This window comes from Rhinolophus ferrumequinum, chromosome 17, assembly GCF_004115265.2.
Source record: "Rhinolophus ferrumequinum isolate MPI-CBG mRhiFer1 chromosome 17, mRhiFer1_v1.p, whole genome shotgun sequence".
Lineage (NCBI taxonomy): Eukaryota > Metazoa > Chordata > Mammalia > Chiroptera > Rhinolophidae > Rhinolophus > Rhinolophus ferrumequinum.
In genome coordinates this window covers 9448646-9476150 of record NC_046300.1, presented here as the reverse complement: position 1 = coordinate 9476150, position 27505 = coordinate 9448646, and the positions used below count along the sequence as shown (strand labels likewise).

The 27505-nt window shown below is 36.3% G+C and overlaps 1 protein-coding gene across 2 annotated transcripts in view; it reads left to right on the top strand.

Moving 5' to 3' along the window:
- Window positions 1-27505, top strand: part of SACM1L (SAC1 like phosphatidylinositide phosphatase) — a 52625-nt gene that overhangs the window by 11540 nt on the left and 13580 nt on the right. Inside the window, exons 2-12 of one of the 2 annotated variants that reach the window (XM_033132196.1) lie at window positions 5859-5956; window positions 8568-8642; window positions 10286-10413; window positions 11816-11965; window positions 14492-14551; window positions 15467-15500; window positions 17269-17370; window positions 19527-19612; window positions 20396-20482; window positions 20923-20991; window positions 27179-27258. In XM_033132196.1, the coding sequence (XP_032988087.1) occupies window positions 5859-5956; window positions 8568-8642; window positions 10286-10413; window positions 11816-11965; window positions 14492-14551; window positions 15467-15500; window positions 17269-17370; window positions 19527-19612; window positions 20396-20482; window positions 20923-20991; window positions 27179-27258 (969 nt within the window). Of the gene's footprint in view, window positions 1-5858; window positions 5957-8567; window positions 8643-10285; window positions 10414-11815; window positions 11966-14491; window positions 14552-15466; window positions 15501-17268; window positions 17371-19526; window positions 19613-20395; window positions 20483-20922; window positions 20992-27178; window positions 27259-27505 lie in introns of those variants that run through there. The other variant, XM_033132197.1, reaches the window with a different exon arrangement.

Genomic DNA, 27505 nt, shown 5'->3' with positions numbered 1-27505 from the left:
CACCCCAACAATCCAAGATAATCTCTCTTTTTTAAGGCCAATTGATTAGTAACCTTCATTCTGTCCGCAGGGCAGTACTGAGATTGAATGGATCATCAAGAGATGGGAATCTTGGGGGTGGGTTACATCTTTAGAATTCTGCTTACCACAGTCACTTTTACAATAAAACTCTTGATTTGCAGTACATTCTGTCAGCAGTTTCATTGTTCACACTTGTAGCTATGCAAAGTAAAAATGGCAGGGTGTAACACCTCATGCTGTCTTTCTAAAGCTAACTTATTTTTTGTATTAAAAGCTTTTTTCTTGTTATGGACTCGTCTTTTTTAATTTTTTAAAGATTTATTAAAATATAGCTAACATACAATATTATATTAGTTTCAGGCGTACATCATAGTTATTCAACAGTACCCATCCAGCTCTATACAGTGTTATTACCACATTACTGATTTTATTCCCTATGCTAAAGAAGTGATCACCATAAGTCCAGCAACCATCTGACACTGTACCACGCTATCACAAGATTATTGATCTTTTCCTCCCTTTTAAAAATTTTCAATTAGAGTTGACATTTAGTATTATATTAGTTTCAAGTGTACAGCATAGTGGTTAGACATTTATATAATTTAGGAAGCGATCCCTCTAACTAGTACCACCTGGCATTATACATAGTTTTTAACCATATTATTGATTATGTTCCCTATACTTTACCTCCCCTTGACTTTTGTAACTAACAATTTGTATTTCTTAATTTCTTCACCTTTTTCACTCAGCCCTCAACCCCATTCCCATCTATCACCGGGACAGACCTAGTACCTATCTGGCACCATACCTAGTTATTACATTATTATTGACTGTATTCCTTATGCTATACCCTGCATCCCCATGACTACTGTGTAACAACCAATTCGTACTTTTTAATCCCGTCCCCTTTTCATCCATCCCTAACCCCCTCCCATCTTAAAGAAGTCCCTCTAAGATTCCTCATAATACCGGTTTGGTGATGATGAACTCTTTTAGCTTTTTCTTGTCTGGGAAGCTCTTCAACTGTCCTTGGATTCTAAATGACAGCTTTGCTGGGTAGAGTGATCTTGGTTGTATGTAGGTCCTTGCCTTTCATCACTTTGAATATTTCATGCAAATCCCTTATGGCCTGCAAAGTTTCTGTTGAGAAATCAGCTGTCATTCTTACGGGATCTCCCTTGTAGGTAACTAACTGCCTTACTCTTGTGGCTTTTAAGATTCTCTCTTTGTCTTTAACGTTTGACATTTTAATTATAATGTGTCTTGGTGTGGGCCTCTTTGGGTTCATCTTGGTTGGGACTCTCTGTGCTTCCTGGGCTTATATGACTATTTCCTTCGCCAGGTTAGGGAAGTTTTCTGTCATTATTTCTTCAAATAGGTTTCAATTCCTTGCTCTCCCTCTTCTCTTGCTGGTACCCCGTAATGTGAATGTTGGAATGCTTGATGTTGTCCCAGAAGCCTCTTAAACTCTCCTCAGTTTTTGATTCTTTTTTCTGTTTGCTGTTCTGGTTGGGTGTTTTCTGCTACTATTATTTCCTACATCGCTGGTTTGATCCTCTGCTTCATCTAATGTACTGTTGATTCCCTGTACTATATTCTTCATTTCCGTTACTGTATTCTTTATTTCTGACTGGTTCTTTATGTTTTCTATCTCCATTTTTATGTTTCCTATCTCCTAAAGTTCTCCCTGAGATCAGTGAACGTTCTTATAACCAGTCTGAGTCTGGTAGGTTGCTTGTCTCCATTTGGTTTAGTTCTTTTTCTGGCGCTTTGTTCAGTTCTTTTATTTGAGACATGTTTCTTTGTCTCCCCATTTTTGCCTGCCTCCCTGTGTTTGTTTCTCTGTGTTAGGTAGGGTTGCTATTCCTCCAGTCTTAGTAGAGTAGCCTTATGTAGTAGGTGTGCTGTGCGGCTCAGTGGCACATCTTCCTGGTCACCTGAGCCACGCTCTCTAGGTGTGTCCCTTTTGTAGGTTGTGTGTGCCCTCCTCCTGTAGTTGAGCCTTGGTTGATAATTGCTTATCAATGGGAGGGACTGACCCTGGGGCTCACTGGTTGTGAGGACTGGCCTTGACTACAGTGGAAGGGTTGTTGTGCAGGGGCTGATCCTACAGAGCAGGATCTGCTAGACTCATATCTTTACAAATAAATCAAGAAAGACATTCATTTGTAATTTTTATTCACTTTTGTTATTATGCCAGAGCATTTGTCATTGATAAATCAGAGCTGTTTTATATAGTCTTGATGTTTGGGTGAGGGTTACTCCTAATGTGCAGCTCTGGTTTCTTTATTGGAATATAACTTTTTTTTTCAGATTTGTTTTTGTACTGTTTTTGCTTGAAAAATTGATTTCTTATAAACATACAGATTTACATTGGTTTGAGTTCTATCCAGATATATTGACAGATATTTTAGGTCTTAAAGTATTAATAAACTTAAAGTATTAAGTATTTCTTAAAGTATTAAGAAAGTATTATGATGAGGAAGGCATATTTTTCACTGTAATTGTGTGGCAAAAATGTGAAACCTAGGTATTTTTACTTTTTGGAATAGCATTATTCAAATAGTTATACCTAATTATCAGCTTAATACAATTGAGGATACGTAAGAATTAAAGCATAGCTATATAGCTAGTATGTTGCTGTTCATGCATCCCAGTTATATATGTTCAAATAAAATATGTTTAAATTGGGATATAATTTGATTCCAGTATCTTCCTATCAAAACTAAATTGCTCAGATATTCGTGTGACAAAGATATCAATCAATGCCTTCCATTTTATTATTTCTTTAAAGTGTGCATTTAATAACCGTTCAGTGTCCTGTCATGAAAATTTGTAATTTGTCTCCCTTCTGTGTGAAAGGATATTTTTGTTAATGATGCAATGTACCTATGAGTCGGCCCTTCATAAGTGCTCGTTTAATTCTCATGGTTCATCCCCAGGCTTAATCAAGGATAGAGATTTCTTCTCTTTGATCATAGTGGTGTCAGGAGCTTTTTTACACTCCGTATTTTCTTCATCGTCTTTACCACTGTCTGAAATCACTGAATTACTTCTTCGCATATTGATTGTCTTTCCTAGTAGAATGTAAGCACCGTAATCCCGGGACTTTGTACCACTGGTGCCTAAAAAGGACCTGGCATGGGGTCGACACTCATAACCCGGCCGCATTCCATAGCTGTAACAGCAAAGTCAGGAGGAGAACCGCTTGTTTTACTGCAAATCTTGAGGCCTTTCGGTGTCACTACTCACACAACGCTCTTAAAATTTGTTGAAGTAGTGTTTGATTAGAGGTTTATGATTTCCCATATAAACATGGTTTGCATGTGTTGATTGTAATTCTGGATGGTTGGTAGTTGACTTAACACTAAAACAGCATTGGTAACGGACTGTTTCTTGACAGTGTTATAATCGTTATTTTAAAAATAAGGTAACAGAGGAGAGATTTTTGTTGTTGTTACTCATTTGAACCTTATGAAAAGACCTCCTGGAGTTTCCTAGGACATTAGAGTTGGGACAGGAGGTTCCGTGATAGCACCAGCCACTGTATGAAAGCATTGCACATGACTTCAGGTCGCGAGCCTGTTTAAGCCCCAGACAATGCAGTTGGACATCTCCTCCTGCACAGGCACTTAACACAGCATTTGGAAGAGTGGGGGGATGTGGGGTGCAGAGGGACTATTATCAAAATGTCATCTGGTTTAGAGACAACACTTTCTTTCAAAAGCTTTTATAAACAAGTCTTGTTTTTCAGGTCTGCTTTTTAATAAAAACAATTTTTTCTTCTGTTTCCTTTTTAGTTTTTATGTATCACATACCTCCTAGTCATTGTTTAATGCTTAGCATATGGTAGCTTTTCGATAAATTTATAGACTTATTCTTAGAATGCAACTTACACTTGCATAAAACATTCTGCAGATATGAACTGAAATGTTAGATTTTTAAAAAATGATTTAATACTAGAAGTAACTACCTTATTGAGTAGATTGTCTGAAGTCTGTTGTTTTTCTTTTATTTTGTTTCAGGGCCTCTCACTTTGTTTTCTTTTTATAGCTTTATTAAAGTATATACAATAAACAGCACATATTTAAAAGGTACAGTTTGACACATTTTGATACCCATGAAACCATCACCAGTGTCAAGATAATGAACACATCCACCACACTGAAAAGTGTCCTTGTGCCTGTAACCCCTCTTTTCCTCTCTGCACAAGTTAAACCACTACCATATGATCCAGCCATCCTGTTTCTATGTAGTCCCCCAAAAGAAATGCATGTTTATGTCTGCCTTGAGACTTCTACGAGAATGCTCTTTGTAGCTTTATTCATAATATCCAAACTGGAAACAAGCCAAATGTCCATCAACAAGTGAATAGATAAACAATTGTGATAAACCCATACAATAGAATAGGATTCTGTAATAAAAAGGAATGAACTATTATAAGATTTGGTTTGAACTGAAGGCTGCCATATTTGAAGCAGATTTGTCATCTTTGTTGCGTTTTGCTTGGTGTGTAGTAAAATTGATTTTTATTCCCTTAGCATCTCCCCCCAAATGGAGGGAACTAGCCTAATATTAAGTTAATTATATAGGTGAACCATAAAAGGATGTAAGTTATATTTGGATAATTTAGGGTTGATTTTTCCTCTGAGAACTTAGTCAAAAAGTGGTCAGTTAATTTGTTCTGCTTCAGGACTTGTTTCTATAAGACCAAGTAGCTTATACACAATTGGTAAATAAGAAATGATATCAGCAATGGTTGTATGGGTTTGTATAAGATTTTTCATGGGCAAGGGGAGTGGAACAGAGGGAGTAGAATTTAAAAAGGAAAGGAAAAAGCCTTCAGATTGGCAGTTGTACAGACAGAAATTTTTTGAAGTGTGATTTCATAACAGTAAAGATACGTCGTGAGGGTTTGAACGGACTGGTTTCCTGGCCAGCCTTAGCCCCAGCGAGCTGCGCTTCCTCCTGGGCCTGTTTTAACCACAGCCTCCGTCTCCATTGTTTTCCCACGTGCAAGTCTGCACTTCCACTTTATTGCTTCTGTTCATTGTTAACATTTTCTGAGACAGTCCCTAACAAGGCTTAAATTGCTAGCCTGAATTATCCTCCTTATCTCCTGAGGAACCAAAATTCTGTTCACAAAGGTGCATAAATTTTGAGTTGTCTGTCCCAACCCTAATTTTACCACCTTTATTTTATTTATTTTGCAGAATGAGGGTTTTTTCCCTCATTTTTTTAATGTGGCATTCTAACAAAAAAACACCCAAATGTTAAAGTAGTTTATTTTTAAGCGATTTCCTGGAAATGTTTTGTTTAAAATATTTCTTAGTATTTTTAGCTAATACTCATATCTTGCTTGCTGTGTGTTAGATGTTGTTCCAAGTGCTTATCAAAGATTAGCTCATTTCAGCCTCACAACAGTACTACTTGATGAGTCTGGTATTACCTTTATTTTATGGATAACGGAACTGAAGAACAGAGAGGATGAATAACTTGCCCAATGTCACACAGCACAGGTAGTTTGGTTCTATAGATTGTACTCCTAACTACTATACTACTTGCCTTCTGCACCATGTTGAATATAATAAATTAGAAGTTATTACGATTTTCTTGTGTAAGTCAAATTGGTGGCTTTATAGCAAATTAAAATCTTGGCAGCATTAAATGCAATGAAAAGAGTGGCAGTGAACACATAAGGGCAGCATAACAGCTTCATCTATTCTGAAGCTGGGAAAATGGTGTCAAATTTAAACTGCTGAAATTGTTATAATAAATAGTTTATTAAAAGCCTTCATTTTATTTGGTTTTTATTTATGGTTTTAAATTTCTCGTAGGCATATCACACCTGAAAAATTTTATGTGGAAGCTTGTGATGATGGAGCAGATGATGTCCTTATCATCGACCGTGTGTCCACAGAGGTTACCCTCGCAGGTATTTTATACCCAGATGTAGAAGTGTCTGAGAACGAGTTCATACCGACGTTGCATTCATTAAAATAAATCTATCAGCTGTGTGTCAGTGTGTGGATCGCTCAGTGTCTTATAAAATTTTAATTCTTGCTATGTCATTTGATTTTTATGCATTAATTTTATGCTTTATCCTTTTTATGAAAAGAGAAATCTTGAAAATTTTCCTATTTATAAAGATTTAAAAACATAATTATTTCTTTATTTGTTCCCTTATCTGTACTCGAACAGGAATGGTTTTATTGATGTCTAAGTTCTTTCTAGCTATATGATTTAGGGTATTTTGAGTGTGAGTTGGTTGTTTGAGCATTAAGTGCATGGAATTTTAATAGCTACTTTTGTTTTTTTAAAGTATTCAAGACTGAGGACAATTTAATAAATGAAAAGTAATATAAACATCACTGACTAAAACTTGTGTTTTAGGCAAATGATGTTTCTAAGCTTTATCTTATTTGTCCAGTTATATTTTGGTTTTTGCTTCTCTAGGATATAAAAAACAAATTTTCTTGTCTTTTTTTATAGCTTTTTTCCAATTATGTGGAACTCTAATTTCTGACTAGATTAATGTGAAACAATTTTGGTGACACATTAATGTACCATGTGATATTACATTGAGAATTTCATATTTCATTTGTTTAAAAATTCACCTATAGACAGAGTTCTATATTTTTTCTTAAGTACGGTATTTGAGTAACCATAGAGTAGGCATTCAGTAAACAGTAAATATCCTTTGAATGAATAAGCGAAATATGAAAATATTTTGCATAAGATAGTAAAATGTAAGAAAGGAATAGCTATGTATGCATTCCCATTTCCTTGGTTATCTGGTTATGCTAAGTACCGTATATGTAGTTTTCGTTTGACCAAATGGGCTTAGAGCTCTCTTTCAGTTTGATAATTTGGTATTTGCTATGTCTGTTGCTTAGTGGCTGCTCTTTCAAGACAGCTGATTGATTTTAACCATGTTAGTGCATTTTCCTAAAGTTTAATCACGCTACTGCTTTATACCATATTGATACAACCTGGTGTCTTATAAAAGCTTTAGTATGGATGAATGTATTTTCAGTTATTTTTGACTTTTCAGTGACACTTAATTTGTAGGTACAGACCCATTTGAGTGGACAAAGCTAAAAGTCATGGACATATTAGGTTGGTGCAAAAGTAGTTGTGGTTTAGAAGGTTAAAAATAATTGCAAAAACTGCAGTTACTTTTGCGTCAACCTAATAGTTTGGCTGTAAAGATAATGTCAAGCTCTCATCAGTAGACACATGAAGAGACTGACCTGCCGCCCGTGATAGTGAGGGCGGACTCACTCAGTGTCTCTGCCAGTTTCTTTTTATCTTTGGAAATGCAGACCACTGCGCGGAAAGAGGGTTTTTTTTCCTTCCGTGAAAACCAATATATATTCTTAGGAATTCTATAGTTTTATTGCTGTTCCTCTCCAGTCAATATAACTTACAGCCCTATCTATTTAAGTTTATCAAATGATCCCCATGTATTCAGGATTTGCTCTGACCTGTTTTTACTGCGCTGGTGTTCCCATTTCTCACGTTAGTTAATTATTGCATAGCATTGCTAAGTTAATTGAATTACTGACTGAAACAGAAATGAATTTTAGATTTTATTCAGAATTATAGGACTGCCTTTAAGGAAAAGAACTTGGGTTTAAAGCAGTGTCTCAAAATGGATTCCAAGAGGATAATTAAACTGTGACTGAAAGAAAATTTTATGGCCACATAAATTTGGGAAACCGTGAATTAAACAGTGGGACAGCTTTGTTTTACCGTAGGCCTTCTCAGAGCTTTTATCCTCCTGCTGGGCATTCTGACTCTTCCTGGGAATGGTAATATGGATGTCAGAAGAAGCTTATTTGACGGGGAGACCCTACCTCCTTTTTGGGGGCATTATTCCCTAGAGTTCCACAAAATATTTTTGTGAAACATGTCGACTTAAAGTTTAACAATTATGAAATGAACCCTGTAATCTAAGATGAATAGATGAATTTGTTTATAAGGGTGTTATTGATAAAATCACTGGTGATGATGGTGACTCCCTGCACACTTCTGTAAATTACTGTCAGCCGAGAGCAGGGCTTTCCCTTCTGCTTACCTTCCGTGGGTCTTCGCCTCCACACCCCACATTCTTAGACGTGGGTAGGCAAGTCTTTTTTTGCATTTCATTAGTTGTATGTTGAGATTAAAATCGTGTCTCAACCCTCCTTCCATTACTTTCTAATCCTCTTAATGGGATAGGGACTTACTTTCTGGTAAGAGGTTAAATAAATTTTGTTGAAAATTGACATTAGAAATAACCCACAATTTACCTGATGAGAATGCTGAAGTGTGTTACTTTTGACACCATATTCTAGACAGGGAGAGACCTTTAAATATAATGTGGGTATCTTTATTTTAAATTCTACCAAAATGGAGGTGTTACACTAATGAAGGAGTATTGCTTTCTAAGAACAAATCATGGATGTTGATTTAGTTGAAGTAACTATTAAAATTACACTAAATTTGCTTTTGTATTGGTGAGCATTTTCTATGTGATTTTTTTTTTTTTTTTCCTTTCAAAGTCAAGAAAGATATTCCTCCTTCAGCTGTCACGAGACCAATATTTGGTATACTGGGCACAATCCATCTGGTGGCAGGTAAGGAAAAATAAGATGGGGAAAGACGGTAATAAATTGACACTTAGAATATAAGATGAAGACATACTTCATACCATGCTTTAGACAATAAACCTATAGATTAGGTATTTGTTATTAATTTTTTAAAATAATATACCCCAAATGGCAAATGGTTAAATTTATCAGCCTGAGGTTCTATTAAAAAGCAGTTTTGTTTTTGGTTTTATTTCAGCTAGAGTTGAAATCCCTAGTCAACTAGACATTTTTCATAAATTCTGAAAAGAAAAATTTTCATGCGTTGTTGGAGGAGAGTATCCTACCTTCAACCCCATGCTGAGTTGAATATGACATAGCGCCTGTTAGAGCATGTTGCCTGGTTCTGCGTTATTAGGAAAGTGATTTTGTTGATCTAAATTTCATTTATTGAACTTTTTAAAAATTCCTGTTTTATCAGATACGGTGCTAGAAGCTGAGTTGTAAAAGATGCAAGTCCTTTTGTCCTGCACTTGACAGTCTAGTGAGAGAGGCATTTAAGTAGTAAATTACTGTAGTGCAGCCGCGAGAGGAGCTCTAGCAGAAAGCCATACCTAGGAAAACTTCCAGGGAGGACCCTTGGGGATGGAGCCCTGAACAGAGCCTAAGAATTCATTTAGTGGGAAGGGCGTACCCTGTTTTGTTTGTGGGAGGAGGAGGTGGCCAGGGTCAGCGTTGGGATGCGGTGCGTGGCGCTGTGATGGCTCCTTGGTCCTGAGTACTCGTCTTTGTACAGATGCTGCTTGACCTACAGGGGTGTTGCGTCACCGCAAACCCAAACTAAGCTGAAAGTACTGTACCTCGAAAATTCATTTAATACACTTCACCTAGCGGCCATCATAGCTTAGCCTAGCCTGCCGTGAACATGCTCAGAACGCTCCCATTAGGCCACAGTTGGGCAGAACGCAGTGACTACAGTGGAGCCTATCAGTTGTTTACCCCCGTAATCCCGTGGCTGACTGGAAGCTGGGGCTCACTGCTGCCCAGCATCGTGAGAGAATAGTACCGCGGATGGAGCCGTAGCCCGACAAAGGTCCGATTCCGAAATGGGAACACGGTTGCTACTGCATGAGGGTTGCTTTTGCACCACTGTAAAATCGAAAACTCGTAAGGTGAACTGTGGTAGCCGGGACGTCCGTAATGCTGCAGTAATCACTAGTTATACTGCCTCAGCACATTGCCGTTTAGAATGACACGAAGGAAACAGGAGGGGCGTAGACGGACCATTGCTCTGCAGCGGGCAGATCTCATGACCTATGGCGCTTTAAGCAACACACTGGGAAATGTATTAGCAGAAGCTTGTCTGTCTTGGGGATGACGGGGGAGAGAAGTGTTTTCTGTCCCTACCTTTCATCTGCTAAGGTGACTGCTCTGGCTACCAAAAGCTTTTGGTTTTATCTTGTTGAGAAAAAAATTTGACCTTTTGATAGGAATTTTTCTAAATAATATGCTGGTGTTCCTATTCATAAATTGTAAGATTGCTTTAAAAAGAAAGTATGGACCTTTGAGTTAGATAGCACAATACAGTATCATTCTGCCAGTTTTTAGACTTTTAAACAATAAGGACTGCTGCTTTTGGCTTTAGAGATGACTTATTTATATTTATGTGAGTTTTGCTTGGCTTTTTGCAGGAAATTATCTAATTGTCATTACGAAAAAGACAAAAATAGGTGAATTTTTCAATCATGTAATCTGGAAAGCAACAGATTTTGATGTCCTTTCTTATAAGAAGACCATGTTGCACTTAACTGATATTCAGGTAAGAAATGAAAACACTTAACTAATGGTAAAACCCAAAGGAGTACCATGCAGGTGGCGGGAGGGAGGTGGAATACAAAGAATGTTGATGGATTTTTTAAGTCTGATTATTTAAGCAACCCATAGAGCAAGGTCACTGTACATACCTATATACCTAGCCATAAAATGTATGAAAAAATTCTTCATATATTTTATTTCTCTTGGTTTCTTTTTAAAAAGAAAACTGACTGAGTTCTTAAATTATGAAATTTCATATGGAGGGAAAAGGACGAGCAGAAATTGCATATGTCTCAACACCTGGATTTCACTTCATATCCTTTTTGTGAAGAATAAAATATTAGATACCTTTGAAGTTCCACTCATTCTATCTCATTCCCTCTTTCCACAGAAAGTTTTCTTCACTTTTACCGCCACATGTTACTGTATGTGTCTGTATATGTGTTCAGTTCTTTTGCACGATTCCTGTATACACAGATTTCAGTTATCAGTCCCTCAAAAACGTGATTTATATTTCATTTGTGGTATATTAATTAAAGAACTAGCCACCAAACATGAAAGCACAAAGAAACCAAAAGTGACAAGTAGAAGTGGAATTCAAATCGAACATAAATGAGGTATAGAAGAAATAGCTGACCGTGGGAATGCTGACACTGTCACTGCCCAAGAGACTCTAGGTGCACAGCCCAAGGTCGTAGTGAAGATGAATTTGTCAACATTAATGATGAAGTGGTTGTGTTTCATGGTTTCCAAACATTAACAGTTATTTTTTAAAACAAGAATAAAAACAGATGTCAATCTTGGTATTCATTGGGAAAGCCAGCTAAAATGATCAGAAAATAAAGATAAATATAACTTTTATGGTACTTCCCTTTTAATCTTTGTTTTTTAAAAAAAGAATTCTGATTTACTTACCATCCACCTCTAACCAGTAAAGTTCCTTAAGAATGAGGATGATATTATTCTCTTGTTACTTACTTTCTGTGTTACTGGACTCCTTGTGAATTTATGTTTTTCATTTGTCAAATGAAGATAATTACGCTAATTTAAATGTAACAGAGTTGTTTTTGAAAATGAGAGAGAATCTGTGTAAAGTGTCTGGCACACAGTAGGTCATAACCTAAGATGGTGATGCTTTGTCAAAATTGTGAAGGATACCAAAGGGCAGGAGTTCTGCCTAATCAATTAATATAATAACATCTTACACTATGTATTGAGCGTCGTCTGTGTCAGGAACTGTCCTCGGTCCTGGGGAAATGGTGAGCGTCTCCCTCCCCAGCCCTGTCCTTATGTGAGTTTAACAGGGCTGGACTTAACAGGTTTTTATTTTCCTTCTTTTTTCATGTTGACAGATTCCTTTTCAAGTCTGAGATAGACTGATTTTTTTTCCTCTCCTTTGTTTATAGTTACAAGATAATAAAACCTTCCTAGGAATGATAAACCATGTCTTGAGTGTGGATGGGTTTTACTTTTCAACCACATATGATTTGACCCACACTTTGCAGCGGCTGTCCAACACTAGTCCAGAATTTCAAGAAATGAGTCTCTTGGAAAGGGTAAGTTTAATTGTCAGTTATTTTTACTTATTTCGGTTTTTTTTTTTTTAAGGGACATATCTCTGTTTTGTCCATAAAAATACATATTGATTTTTCCCAATTTTGGCTGTGTCAGGATCATGTATGGGGCTTGGGAAACATACCATGTCTCAAATACACATTACAATCTCAAGTTCAGGACCCCACAACTGGTATATGTTACACTGACAGGACCGAGAAACACTGATGTAGGTAGTCAGAAATCCAGTCTAAACAAGCCCTCTCTGCTGTATAGTATAAAAGTTATTAGCCTTAGTAACGCAATTATGCTTGTAAAATTAATGTTCCAACAGGTGATGTTGTTTCTGCAGTGGTATTTATAGTTTTTGCAGCTTAGAAAAGTAACAACTACTGACTTAAGAACTTGAAAAATATCCTTTTGTTTAAGGGGAGGCTGTTATTTTTCTTTTTTCTTTTTCTTAAGATGAGTGTATCTTTAAAACTGGGCCTCAAATTATTTCAACTTAAAATTTCTGCAGTTCAGGAACATGGATAATTACTGCCTTGATTGTTTTATTAACAAATCTTAGATGTGTTTGGAGGCAGACAGAATTTAAAATGTTGATGTCAGTTACCTATTAGGTTGGACCCTATGAAATTGCCAGTAATTGACCAGTTTGGCAATTGACCAGTTTTGACTAATAAAAATGGTAATTTCAAATCCGTATTTTAGTTGACTGGCTTTTTTAAGATTTCATACTCTATAATCTAGTAAAATTTATGTAGGCTTAGGTATAAATATGGATGTAAAGTTAAATAATCAAGAAATTTGGCTTGATAACTACAAAGAGACTTTTGCTTTTAAAAGGAGTTGCTGCATTCCCCATTTGTTTATCAAATGTCTTTCAAATGCGTGCTATGTACCAGGCATTGTAGTAGCCACTTGGGGACACAGAATGAAAGGACATGGCTCCTGCCTTGTGGCAGCCTGCAGTGTATTGGGGAACGGAAGTTTGAGCAATCACAAAACAAGACAATTACTGTCATGGAGTATGTACCAAAGTGTAGTGGTATCCTGAAGGAAGGTGGGTCTCACTCTGTCTAGGGGTGTCAGGGACAAATTTACAAAGTAACCTTTGAGCTGAGACTTAATAATGAATAGGCCTTATTGGTCATGTGACAGTGGGAGACGGAGGGTTCCAGGCAGAGACGGTGACAATATTAGGCTAAACTGAAAAAGAAGCCATCACATCTGTGGGGATGGGAAAGGGAATTTTTGTCAGCTAATCAAGAGTCAATTAAAGTTAACATAGGGAATCATAAAAGTGATAAATGCACCACACATACCTTAAACGTTTTATCTTAAAAGTTTACATTGCCTGGTCAGTTTTTTGATGTAAGATCATAGGCTTTTCTTTGTTTTTATTCCGTGATTCCTAATTGTCTTTTGTGGATAAATTACATCCATAAAGATTTTTGACACAGAGCAATCTTTTTACAGAATCCTATAGAATTTTAGTATGTTTCTCTCATCTTTTATAGTTGCCATTCCCACTTGTAATTCAACAACAGTTTTGTTGTAGCATCTTGCCTTTTATCTAGTTAAATTCCAAATCATTCAGCTTTATAGAAACAGTTTGTAAGTCACATTTCATTGATTTATAAAATAGTTAAATGGTGTAGCGATAAATAACAAGTACAGCTGGGACAGACCGATGGGGAACACACACCTGAGTCTTGGGAGGTGTACCATTCATCGGCTATGGCTGAGTGCAAGAGCCACTCCCTGGGACTTCCAGCTTGGGGTGGGGGTGTGTGTCAGTTTTTGTGTTTTATAGAGAGAATGGAGAGAGAATTGGTTAATCTACTGAGTTATTGAAGGAGCTTCTTCTATATTTATAGTTTGCAAATCAAATGGCCGGAGATGAGATCAGAGTTCTGGGCTGCCAGATCCCAGGACTGGTTAGGCCATGCGAACCAGTCTGTGACTGTGGTTAGTAAAATTACATAAGTTTCAAGTGTGCATTTTTATAATACATCATCTGTATATCACATTGTGTGCTCACCACCCAGAAGATTTGGTTCTGTAGATGACAGAAAGCCAGTGAAGAATTTCCAGCAGACGGAGACTTATCATGTTAGAGGACTCCTGCTGGCAGCCTGTGGAGGAATCGGTGGGCAGGGCCCGGCCAAGACGTTAGGCAAGGGAAGCTGTTAGGCTGAGTCAAGTGCTGGCCAAGGGTGATAGGAGTAGATATATAGAAGAAAGGATGAATTTGGAAGGAGATTCAGGACTTGCCAGTTGACTAAGTAATGAGAAGAAAGTCTCCCAGGTTTCTGTCGGGGCCAGCAGCGTTGGCTTGAGGAAACGAGACAGGCAAACCCAGAGGAGGGGCAGACTTGAGAGGAAAGGGAAGTTCTGTTTAGAGCATGTCAGAGAGACCTGTTTCTAGCCACGAGGTGGAAACAGTGATTGTCTTAGTTTTCCTTCTGTGGAAACTCACCTTGGCAGGAGATATTTTATTCATTTTAAAACTTCTCTCTTAGGCAGATCAGCGGTTTGTGTGGAATTGTCATCTTCTAAGAGAACTTTCTGCTCAGCCAGAGGTAATGTACACCAAAAAAAACCCCCTGCTTTTTTGCAACAGTCCAAGTTTTAATTGAATACATATTATAAAATAACTACCTAGTCACCAGGGATTTGGGTAAACCTAATTTAATTGTTTATAACCTATAAACTTTGATCAGGTCTACCCTCTCACATCTGTCTAGGTTGGAGAAGACTAATTATTTTGCTCTGATCCTGTAGAAACCTTAAGTAAAAATACATTGTTTTCTGTAAGTGGGAGAAACAGATTGGGTCTTGGTGGATGAATAATGGAGAAATGAAGGGCCAGAGCTAAGTCCCGAGGCAAGTGGAAAACTGCCTTTGTCTTCCTGTGGGGATGTGATTCCCTTCAGTCGTCTAGAAGAGATGCACGGATGTCACCTTCCCCGTCCTTAGTTTGTACAGTGAAGTACAAACAAGGAGGCCCAGCTAGGAAGCATAATATATTGAATCTGAGTAAATAGATTTCCCTAATAGCTTTATTTCTTGTCATTTGCTTTGATTGATTTATTTATTTATTTATTTATTCATTTATTTATTTATTTATTGGAAACGTAGTTTGAGCTGCAAACAATTAGCATGGGCATATCTTTTCCCTAGAGGAGTGAAGTTTTTGGAGGCAAAGACTGAAAAGGAGGGAGGCAAACATTCTACAACCTCATATAGTTTCATTAGTGTTCCAAAATCTGGGAATATTCAAGCCCAAATGATCACAGCACATTCTTAAATTTCTTTTAATTGAAAAGACAATGTTACATAAGAGAAATTTGTTTAAAATTGTAAGTTACTCATAAGCTTTCTACCTTGTTGTATTTGTATATTACCTCCTCATGTGTAAATATTTTTTATATGGTGCTTTCTGTTTACTTTTAAGGTATATTTATTCCTAAATGTAATGCATATCTTCATTTCAGGTCCATCGGTTTGCTCTTCCAGTATTACATGGCTGTATCCTTACATACTACTACTCTAGTTTTCTAACAGTCTTTATTTGAATATTATTATAAGGCAAATTTAGAAACAATCCCAAATATTCCATGCGTAGAGTATTTTAGAATTAGTAGGAATTGCTTTTGATAACAAAATCAAACCCATTAACATAAAACTTAAAATACTGGTTGTAAATGACCATTGTTTTTTGAAGAATGTACTCTTTAGACTCAATTCTGTCTGTTCTTGAGTTCTGGAACTGGTGGTTTAAAAGAACGAATAGGTATACTGTGTTTTGCCTTTATTAGATTTTGTATCAATAAACAAGATGAGTGTGAACCTAGCTATTGGAATGAAAACTTTCTGTAGCAATTAAAAAAGTTGGACTCAGGAACAAAGGTGACCAGCAACTGGAAGAGGAGAACTACAGTTAGAAATCACGTTTGTCATTGGAAATAGCCACAGAAGAATGAAGATAGTAGATGATACTGGGGGTGGCGGAATTGGTACAGATACAAAATGAGTGATAATTATCTAATTGTAAGTTCATTTAAAAAACTTACCTTTAGCATAGACATCATAATAAAAAATAGGAAGCAGAGTGAGTTGGCCGTTAAAGGAGAAGCACAGGATGCTGGTGAGAGCCGGTGCCAGGCCTGTGCCCTGCAGAAACGGAGGTGATCTCTCTGTTAGGCACACCCTACAGTCTGTGATTTGTTCATTATGTTAATATGGTCTCCTTCATTCACGATGGTTGTTAAATGTAAGGAAAAGCAGAAAAGTCTGGAGGGAACATGATTCAAGTTGTGGGGAAATAAAACCCAAAGTCTCAGGGCAGATGCTCATGTTTATTGTGTTTCTTTGTTTTTGTTTTTTTCCCCCCCTCCCCTTCTTGAAGCTTTCCAGGTTCTCCTAAGGATAAAATAAAAACAGATTTATTTAGGTAGTGCTTTAAGGGATTTGGGCCAATTGTGGTGTTTTGTTTTTTTTTTTCCCAAATGAAATTGAGAATGGACAATATCAAGTGAGATTACAGAACCCTCTTTCTAGGCAATTTTAGAACATTTTATACATTTAGCTTGCTCTAAAGCTTAATATTAGCTTTAATGTAGTTTCTTGACTAGAAATACAGTTACATGTTTTAGATGCATCCAGCGAGATCAGCAAGAAGAAAGACCCCAAGGCAGGAAGATGACTAGAGCAGAGTGGACGGAGAGAGGTGGTCCGGGAAGAAGCTGGGCGGGCCCCGGATGTGTGTGGCCAAACACGCTCTGTCTTTAACTGGGATGAGAGACCACTGGGATCTAAGTAGAGTGTAGGCATAAGACAGGATCGCTGTGACAGTGATGTTAGAGAATGGCCAGAGGCCAGCGAGGGAGCAGACCAGGACTAATTAGGAGGCGGTTTCAGTCATCTGGGTCAGAAGTGACGTTGCCTGGGACACCGGGATGACAGCAGTGACAGTGGTGAAAAACTGTCGGCTCTAGATAAGTTTTGAAGGTAGAGCTAACAGGATTCTCTACAGATCGTACGTAGGGCATAAAAGAGAGTTTATTATGAATCTAAATTTTTGGCCAGAGTGAATGGAAGAGTCTAGAGGTGGGAGGGAAGGTGAAGAGTATCCCGAGTTCCATTTGGACATGTGCAGCGTGAGTTTTCTGTAGATACCCAAGTAGGTTTAGATTCATACCAAACTCCAATCTTGCATACAATTTGTCAGCATTGTTTAATCTGGAAATAATACATGTAATTTCTATATATGTTATATTTTCTTAATGTGGTTAAGTTATTACTATGCACTCATGTTCTATTAATGGAAAATACTTTGATTGGATTCTCATCTCAAGGAGGAGTTGCTTCAGAGCTGGTGTGCGCTATTATGTAAGAGGTGAGATTAATTTTGTCAGCATGATTTAGTACTGGGTTGTATGTATCACTAAGTAATTAATGTTTTGTTTTACAGCGACACGACTGTAACCTTCTGTATTCTATTTGTTTTCATTATCCCTTTTATAGCCTCACTAAATATTTATCTCCTGCTTCATTATAATAATTGGGTAGGTCTTCTGTGCTTTACTCCAGCTACTGTAGTTACATTGCAAAAGTGAAGAGACACTGTAGATTGCTTCTAACTGCTCTCAGAGGAACTGATATGTTATTAGCTGGATGTCTGAAAGCACAGCTGGACAGTTTAGGTTTTTAATAACCTAAACTCATATCAGGAAGTACTTTTTTGTTGTTGTTCTTGCTTTCTTTGCATGCATAAAGCTAGACATTTGACTTTATGCCTTCAATTTTAAAGATTTACATTTTGAGCATGTATTCTCTAAGAGGCTTTGTACTAGCAAATGCTCATTTTCTTAAACCAAGCTTTTAAATCTATGTTAAAAGTTACTGTCATTATGAAAACGAGTTTCTTTTTTTGAGACTATCAGAATGAAATCCTGAGGGCCATTAGATAAACGTAGACGTTTTGGGCCAGGCAGTTATAAAGGTTAATTACAAGTGATATTGCAAAGGAAGAAAGACATTTATTTAATGAGTGAGCTGGCCAAGATTCCAGAAGCAGAGTTAGACTTAGCAGCTCCCTTGTAAGTAGATTTTCTTGGATGGAGACATTTTTAATTAAGTTTTTTGAATAGGTAATGCATTGACACAGTTCAGGTATCAAAAAGTATAAAAAGATAAGCAATCAAAATTTTTCTCATTTCTGACCCCATCTGCTGCATCTTACCTCACCCCCCAGCTTCTTTCCATCAACTAATCTTTTAGTTTCTATTTATCCTTCCAGATAATTTTTATGCTATTACAGGTGTGTTTTCTTTCTTCTCTTCTTTTTGTGGACATTGGTTGTATACTGTATGCATTTTCTTGCACCTTGGTTGTGTTTTATTTTTAAACTTAATATATCATGGAAATCTTCTCATAAAGATCTTTCTTTCTCACACACACATACATACTCACAAACACACACTCTCGTTCTCTCACTCCCTCTCTCACTTTTTAAAATAACTATGTATTATTTCTTAACGGGAACTGTGGAAAGAACCAAGTATAGCCCATGCTTCTGACAGGTAATTTTAATGGGTATTGAAAAGGCATTTCATACTGATTTGACTCAGTAATTTTGTCCCTTCTGGAAATATATCATCAAAAAAGCCTGATACCTAACACCTCAAAATGTTGTCTTTGAAAAATATATCAGATAGAAAGAATGTTAACAGATATTCAAAACAGTTAAAAATGTGTTGATTTCTTCCTGATAATTTGGTAATTTGAGTCAGGGACTAGCTTGAAAGTTGCCTTTGCTCATCAAGCTTTTCTTAGTAAAAATAGGTCATGTAAACAAGGCTGTAAAGGAATGTTTCAAATGTTTGAAAGGACTAACCAGCGTTAAGAATAAACATTAGAGCAGTGCTTTGCAAACTAGGCTCTGTGGGTATATTCATGGAGTTATAGAAATTCTAGGATCATGTACAATTTTTGTGCTTTCATTTTGATAATTAAAATCATTATAAGCATCTGCTGGACCACTTCCATTATTGTAACAAATAGTAGTAACATAATGGCCCACATTTGCATTAAATATTGTGTTTAATAATTTTATCTTTCAAAATAGTAGTTTTTTTCCAACTGGCATTTATGGACATACTCTCAGGGGTCCTTGAGAATTTTTTTTTTCTTTAAAACATATTTCAAATTTGAGAAACACTGTTTTAGAGGAATTAAAGGATTGTGTATGTATAAATAATTGATATATTAAATAGCAACCAACTTCATCTGTTTGTAAGTAGATTTTCTTGGATGGAATATTTATAGGTGAATGTTAATATTAATTCTCCCCTTTAAGCCTGTTTAAAATGCGTGAGCTTCTGTTAGCTTTCTGATCATGTATTATGCATTTGTTTAAAATTTATGTTTATAAGTACTTTTCCACTAATTTGAACTGACTTAATTCTTCTCGCTAAGTTAAACTGAATTAGTGAGTTTCTGACGTATTTCTTATGTCCTAAATAAAGTTAATTTTAATTTTTTTCAATTCAGGAATTGATTCTGAAGGCCATGCAGCTAACTTTGTAGAAACAGAACAAATTGTGCACTACAATGGGAGCCAGGCTTCGTTTGTGCAGGCAAGTGAATGTATCTGTCAGGCAGCCAGCCAGCTGGCCTTTTCTGCTTGGATCATCATTTTCTGTCGTGTTACCGAAGTTCCCCTCCCCTTCTCTGCCTTTTAAAGTAATATCATTGTCTACAGTGTGGAAAAAGTTCACCCCAAACAGATATTCCATTAATCCAACACTCACTTGTTGACATTTCTTGCCCTCGAAATAAATCCCTAACAGAGGGTAGGGTAGAGAGTGCAGAGGTTATGGAAATGGAGCCACCTCCCAGCTTAACTCTTTAGACTCTTTCAGGGCAGTGATGACAGGACAGGACCCTGACTGCCTGCCTTGAACTTCATTGTAAGATAAGCTCTCTTTCCTATGGCCTCCTGTGGAGTTGCCCATCATTTGCCGGTCCAGAGCATTTGTGGCTAAACATAAGTTCATAGACATACTTATTGAGAGTGAATAAAGCAATTTTCCAATTTTATTGTAATGCTAAATTATATGACAGACATAACTTGTTAATTTTTACTGAGATAAATTGATTTACTTTAGAATTTAGGGGAAACACTGAACTGTGTACTACACTAGTGTCATGTATATAAAATCAGGAGAAAAAGCCCTTTCCAAGTGTATTCCAACAAAATATGAATTTTAGGAGCAGGTATGCATGGACTTCTTTCATAGTTGGTAGGTTGTATTTATATTTTTTCCTTTGCCATCATTGATATGTATATACCTCTGACAGAAAAACAAGTTTGCGTGTTGTGTATATGTTTCTTTTCACATTTCTTTCTTTTTTTTTAGACTAGAGGATCAATACCAGTTTTCTGGTCTCAAAGACCAAACCTCAAGTACAAACCACGGCCACAGATCAACAAAGTAGCAAATCATGTGTGTACCTTTTATGCTTTTCTTATTGGCTAAAAATGGAAGCTTAGTGGCATTTATAGCTTACATATAGAGCAGGTATTTATTCCTTATAAGTCAGAATGCAACATCTTTAAGGCCTTTCTCCTTGGTTCTGGCCCATAGTGAACCTCTAAACCAAAAGATTGTGTAGATGGCATGTTAGAAATGTAGAAAAACGAGCTATGATTGAATGGCATCACAAATTTAGATTTTAGGGATCTCAGTAAGATTTGTAACTCTCTGATGTTTGGAGTATTTAGTGTATTCCATTTGAAATTCTGCTCAGAATTAAAATGGTTGTTTGCAGCTCAGAGCAGAGTGACTTATAATTACTATTTGCGAAGATACTTGAAAAAAAAAAACCTTACAAATATTCTTATAATATAATTTGGTAACGCATATACCTCTCTTTTCCTTTCTAGATGGATGGTTTCCAAAGGCATTTTGACTCACAAGTAATTATTTATGGAAAACAAGTCATAATCAATCTGGTATGTTTCTTGTTTCTTGGGGAACAACACAAAAAAAATTGACATTTTTTTCGTAACATAAAATTTACCATTTTAACCACTTTTAAGTGTATAATTTAGTGGCATTAAATATTTCACAGTGTTGTATAACATCACTACTGACCATTTCCAGAATTTTTCATTAGAAACTGTATCTATTAGACAGTAACTTCATCTTATCTCTCTCACCTCAGCTCCTGGTAACTCTGTTCTACTTTTTGTATCTCTAAATTTGCCTCGTCTAGGTGCCCCATATAAGTGGGATCATATAATATTTGTTCTTTTGAGTCTTGTTTATTTCACCTAGCGTAATGTTTTTACGATCCATTCTTGTTACAGCACGTATCAAAATTTCATTCCTTTTTAAGGCTGAATATTACTCCATTGTATGTACATAGCACACTTTATCCGTTTATCCATCGATGGACATTGCATTGTTTCCATATTTTAGCTATTGTGAATAATGCTGCTGAGAACATGGGTGTGCAAATATCTGTTTGAGTCCCTTCTTTCAGTTCTTTTAGGTCTGTACTTAGGAGTGAAATAGCTGGATCTTATGGTAATTCTGTGTTTAACTTTTTAAGGAATCGCCATACTATTCTTCACAGTAGCTACAGCATTTTGCATTCCCAAACAACAGTGCACTGGGGTTCCAATTTCTCCACATCCTTGCCAACACTTGTTATTTTCTGGATTTGTTTTGGTTCACTTTTTGATTATAGCTATCCTTATGGGATAAGGATATCCTTATGGGTGTGAGGTGGTGTCTCGTTGTGGGTTTGATTTGCATTTCTCTAATGATTAATGATGTTGAGCATTTTGTTCATGTGCTTATTGACCATTTGTATATCTTCTTTGGAGAAATGTTTATTCAAGTATTTTACCCATTTTTAAACAAGTTGTTGTTTTCATTGTTGAGTTATAGTAGTTCTTTATATATTCTGGAATTAATCCTTTACCAGATATATGCTTTGCAAGTATTTTCTCCCATTCTTTGAGTTGTCTTTTCATTCTTTTGATAATGTTTTTTTGATACATGAAGTTTTTTTTATTTTGATGAAATCCAATTTACTATCTTTTTTTTTTTGTTTCCTGTGCTCTTGGTGTCATATTCAAGAAATCATGGCCAAACTAGTATCATGAAGAGTTTCTCCTATGTTTTCTTCTATGAGTTTTATAGTTTTATATCTTGTGTTTCATTCTTTGATCCATTTTGAGTTAATTTTTGTATGTGGTTTAAAGGGACAGGTTCAACTTTATTCTTTCGCTGTGGATTTCCAGTTTCCCCATTACCATTTGTTGAAAAGACTGTCCTTTCCCCGTGAAAACTTGACATCCTTGTCAAAAACCAGTTGGACATACATGCAAGTGTCTATTTCTGGGCTCTCCACCCCATTGTTCTTTATGTCTGTTCTTATGTCGATATGACACTGTTTGGGTTATTGTGACTTTGTGTAGCTAGTTTGGAAATCATGAAGTATGAAACATACAACATTGTTCTTTTTCAAAATTGTTTTGGCTATTTGGGGTTGCTTGAGCTTCCATTTGAATTGTAGGATGGGTTTTTCTATTTCTGCAAAAAAAAAAAAAGTTATTGGGATTTAAATTAATAGGGATTGCATTGAACCTGTAGATCACTTTGGGTAGTATTGTCATCTTAAAACTATTAAGCCTTTCAGTCCATGAACACAAATGTTCTTACATTTATTTATGTCATCTTTAGTTTCTTTCAGTAATGTTTTGTAGTTTTCAGTGTACAGTTTTTTCACATCCTTGGTTAAATTTATTTCTGAGTACTATTTTGAAGCCTATTGTAAATTGAATTTTTAAAACTCTTTTTTGGATTGTTCATTGTTAGTATATAGAAGTGCAACTGATTATTGTATGTTGATTTTGTATGCTGCAACATCGTTGAATTCGTTTATTGTTTTTAACGGCTTTTCATGGAATCTTGAGGATTTTCTATATATGAAATCATCTCATCTGAAAACAGAGATAATTTTACCGCTTCCTTTCCAATCTGGATGCATTTTATTTTACATATTTTTCTTGCCTAACTGTCATGCGTAGGACTTTCTGTACTATGTTGAAATGAAGTGGCTAGAGTGGCCATCTGGTCTTCTTCCTGATCTTAGAGGAAAAGCTTTCAGACTTTCATCACTAAGTATGATGTTAGCTACAGGTTTTGCATATGTGACCTTTATCATGTTGAAGAAGTTGCCTTCTATTCCTAGATCATTGAATTGAGTGCTTTTATCAAGAAACGGTATTGAATTTTGTCAAATACTTTATCTGCATCAGTTGAAATGATCATATGTGTTTTCCCCTTTATTCTGTTAATGTCGTGTAGTACATTAATTAATTTTTATATGTTGAGCCATTCTTGCATTCTGCGAATAAGTTCCAGTCTTGGTGTATAATATTTTTAATATGCTGCTGAATTTGGTTTGCCAATATTTTGTTGGGAATTTTTGCATCAATATTCATAAGAGATACTGATCTTTAGTTTTCTTTCTGTGTAGTGTTTTTGTCTGATTTTGATATCAGGGTAGTCTGACCTCCTAGAATGAGCTAGGAAGCCTTCCCTTTTCTTTAATTTTTTGGAAGAGTTTGAGGAGGATCGATGTTAATTCTTTATATTTTTGGTAGCAAATTTGTGAATCATCACAGTGAAGCAACGTGATCCATGGCTTTTCTTTGTTACTGATTCAATCTCTTTATTATATATAGGTCTATTCAGATTTTCTAGTTTTTCATGATTCCGTTTTGGTAGTGTGTGTTTTCTAGGAATTTCTCCATTTCATCTAGGCTATCAATTTGTTGACATACAAGTGATCATAGTATTCTCTTATAATCCTTTTTATTTTTCCAAAATCGGTAATAATGTTCCCACTGTCATTCCTGATTTTAGTAATATGAGTCTTTTCTCATTTTTTCCTTGGTCATTAAGCTAAAAGTTTATCAGTTTTGTTGAGTTTTTTTTCCAAGGACCAACTTTGGTTTCATTTATTTTTCTCTATTGTTTTTTTGTTTCTTATTCTCTCTCTGCTTCAGTCTGTTTTTATTTCCTTCTCTTTGCTAGCTTTGAGTTTTGTTTGCTCTTTTTCTGGTTCCTTGAAGTGTAAAATGAGATAATTGATTTAAGGTTTTATTTTTTAATTTGTGTGTTTACAGTTACAAATTTCCCTTAGCATTACTTTTGCTTATTTCATAAGTTTTGGTATATTGCATTTTTGTTTTTATTTGCTTTAAGGTATTTTCTAATTTCTCTTGTGATTTCTTACTTAACCCAATTGTTATTTAAGAGTGTGTTGTTTAATTTTATGTATGAAATTTCTAGTTTTCCTTCTGTTATTGATTGTTAGTTTCATTCCATTATGATCAAAAAGATGCTTTGTATTATTTCAGTTACTTAAAATTTATTAAAACTTGTTTTGTGGCCTAACATGTAATCTATCCTGGAGGCTGTTCCATGAATACTTGAGAAAAATGTATATTCTGCTTTTGTTGGATAGTGTTCTATTGATGCCTGTTAGGGCTTATAAGTATAATGGGCTATTGGTATTCAGATTCTCTGCTTTCTTACTAATTCTGCCTGGTTGTTCTATGCATCCATTGTTGAAAGTGAGCTATTGAAGTCTCCAGATATTAATATAGAATTATCTGTTTCTCCCTTTAATTCTTTCAGTGTTGCTTCATATATTTCAGAGCTCTGATGTTTGGTGCCTATATATCTTGTTATAGCCTTTTGGTGAATTGAATTTATCACTATCACTAGACCAGCCCTGTGAGAAATGCTAAAGGAGTCCTTCAGGTTGAAATGAAAGGATGTACAAAGTAACTCTAGTCATATGGAGACATTAAGATTGCCAGTAAACGTAAATACATAGGCAAGTCTAGTGACAATGGTAATGAACTCCCTCAGCTTTTGTTTATCTAAGAATGTCTTAATTTGTCTCATTTTTGAAGGACAGTTTTGCCAGATATAGAATTCTTGATTGACAGTTCCTTTCTTTCAGCACTTTATGTATATATATCATCTCACTGCCTTCTGGCTTCTGAGGTTTCTGAAAAGAAATTGGCATATAATTCTATTGAGAATTTCTGTATGTGACAAATCTCTTTTCTCCTGCTACTTTCAATATCTCTCTGTATTTCAGTAGTTTGATTATAGTATGTTTAGTGTGGGTTTCTTTGGGTTTATCACACTTGGAGTTTGGTGCATATCTTGGATTTGAAGATTTATGTCTTTCTTCAAATTTGGGAATTTTTTTGGTTATTTTTTTTTTAAATAATTTCTCTGCCCCTTTCACTCTCTTCTCTTTCTTGGACTCCCATAATGAGTATATTGTCCACTTGATGTTTTACCAGAATTCCCCTATACTCTGTTTACTTTTCTTCATTCTTTCCTCTTTCTACTTCTCAGACTTGATTATTTCATTTGTCCTATCTTCAAGTTTGCTGATTCTTTTTTTCTTCCTGCTCAGATGTGCTCTTGAACTCCTCTAGAGAAATTTTAATTTCTGTTTTGTACTTTTCAGCTGCAGGCTTAGTTTGGTTCCTTTGAATAATTTCTGTTTCTTTGTTGATATTATGATTTTGTTCATATACTGTGTTGTTGATTTCCTTTAGTTCTTTGTCCTTTTTATTTTAGCGCTGAGCGTATTTAAGACAGTTGTTTTAAAACCTTTTTCTATTAAGGCTTCTACAGGGGTGGTTTGCCAGTTTATCCTTTTCCATTGAATGCGTCTTGTTTTCTTATTTTTTTGGTGTTGAAATTTGGGCATTGTATGGTTCTAATGTGGTAATTCTGGAAGTCAGATTCTCCTTTCCCATGGGTTTGCTGTCTTTTATTTTGTTTTTGTTTTGATTGTTGAAGGCTGTAGTAATCCATTTGTTTTGAGACTTCTCCAAACTATATTTGCAAAGACTATTCCTTGTTGTGTGTGTTCACTGAAGTCTATTCTTTTAGCTCATGTTCAGCTAATGTTTTGACAGAGATTTCCTTGAATGCCAGGAATTGAAACAGACAAAAATAAGAGAGAGAGAACAGTGTCAGCTCCCAATCTCTGCAGATTGGTTCTGTGCTGGAGTGGTCCTTCACTGATTAGCTAGGCTTGCTCTGAGCCGAGGGGTCAGTCTGAGCTGAAGGCTTACGGTCTTCTCAGGATTTTTCTGAGCATGCATCTTGCCTGGGTATACATGTGGCTTTCTACAATCCTCCTTAGAGGTGACTGCTTTTGAATGTCTTAGTTTCCAAAGAATATCACCCCAGCTTCTTCTGCAGGCTTTATATGGTCTAATTTATGTCTGTCCCCAAAATCCCTTACCCTAGGCATCTGTTGGTTTGTAGCCCTCTTGTTGCTCTTAGAGCTTTTGAATGTTTTAGTTTCCAAAGAATATCACCCCAGCTTCTTCTGCAGGCTTTATATGGTCTAATTTATGTCTGTCCCCAAAATCCCTTACCCTAGGCATCTGTTGGTTTGTAGCCCTCTTGTTGCTCTTAGAGCAGGGGTGTCCAAACTGCGGCCCGCGGGCCAACTGCAGCCCGCAATCCATTGTTAATTGGCCCGCAGCAAATTTCAAAAATATATTTAGTTTACTTAAATAAACCAGGTGAGTCAATACGTACTTCATCTCGAGTGAGTGGCCCGGCTGTTTTTTACCGCATTGGCCCTTGGTAAAAAACATTGAAAAAAGTTTGGACACCCCTGTCTTAGAGCATGTCCACCAATTTTCCTGCCTGTGTTCAGTTACGCAAAACAGATAAATGAGTCAGTTCTTCAGGTCAGAACAACACATACACAATAACTTGCAAATAAGATCTGGTCTGCTCCCTCCAGTTTGGGGAGGGGAGATAAGAGCCTGGTTGCCACTGCTTAGGATTCCAACGGTCATTGTACTGGAGAGGGAGGTGGGGGAGGGCGAGTAAAAGTGCCACAGAACTGTCCTGTGGTTTTGAATACGGCTTTGTCTTGAGTGAGTGCGTGCTTGGTTGCTGTAAGCCTTTGATTGTTTTTCAGAGCTCCCACAAAGTTGGCTCAGACAACTTCAGTATTTTTGTGAGGGAGCAAGAGCTTGGAGCTCCCTCGTCCACCATTTTGCTGATGTCACTCTCTTCTTTTAAATAACCTGAAAAGAAAACCATGGTGTTTTAAATTTTTTACAGGTTAACCAGAAGGGCTCAGAGAAGCCGCTTGAACAGGCATTTGCAACAATGGTGTCTTCCTTGGCAAGTGGAATGATCAGGTACCTTGCTAGAAATCTGTTGTAGGGCTTTTTAGATTACACGTGCGTTTGCATATGTACACAAGTACACACATCTCACTAGACATATTACATTTCAGCTTCTTTTTTTAGTACTAGATCAAAACATGATGTAGACTTGAAATTTTCTCTGGTATAATTTCTAGGGCAGAATAACTTCTTAACAGTTGAGTTTTAATTTGAATTTTGTAAAAGTTTAGTCCCTGATTAAAATCCCCTCCTTGAGGCT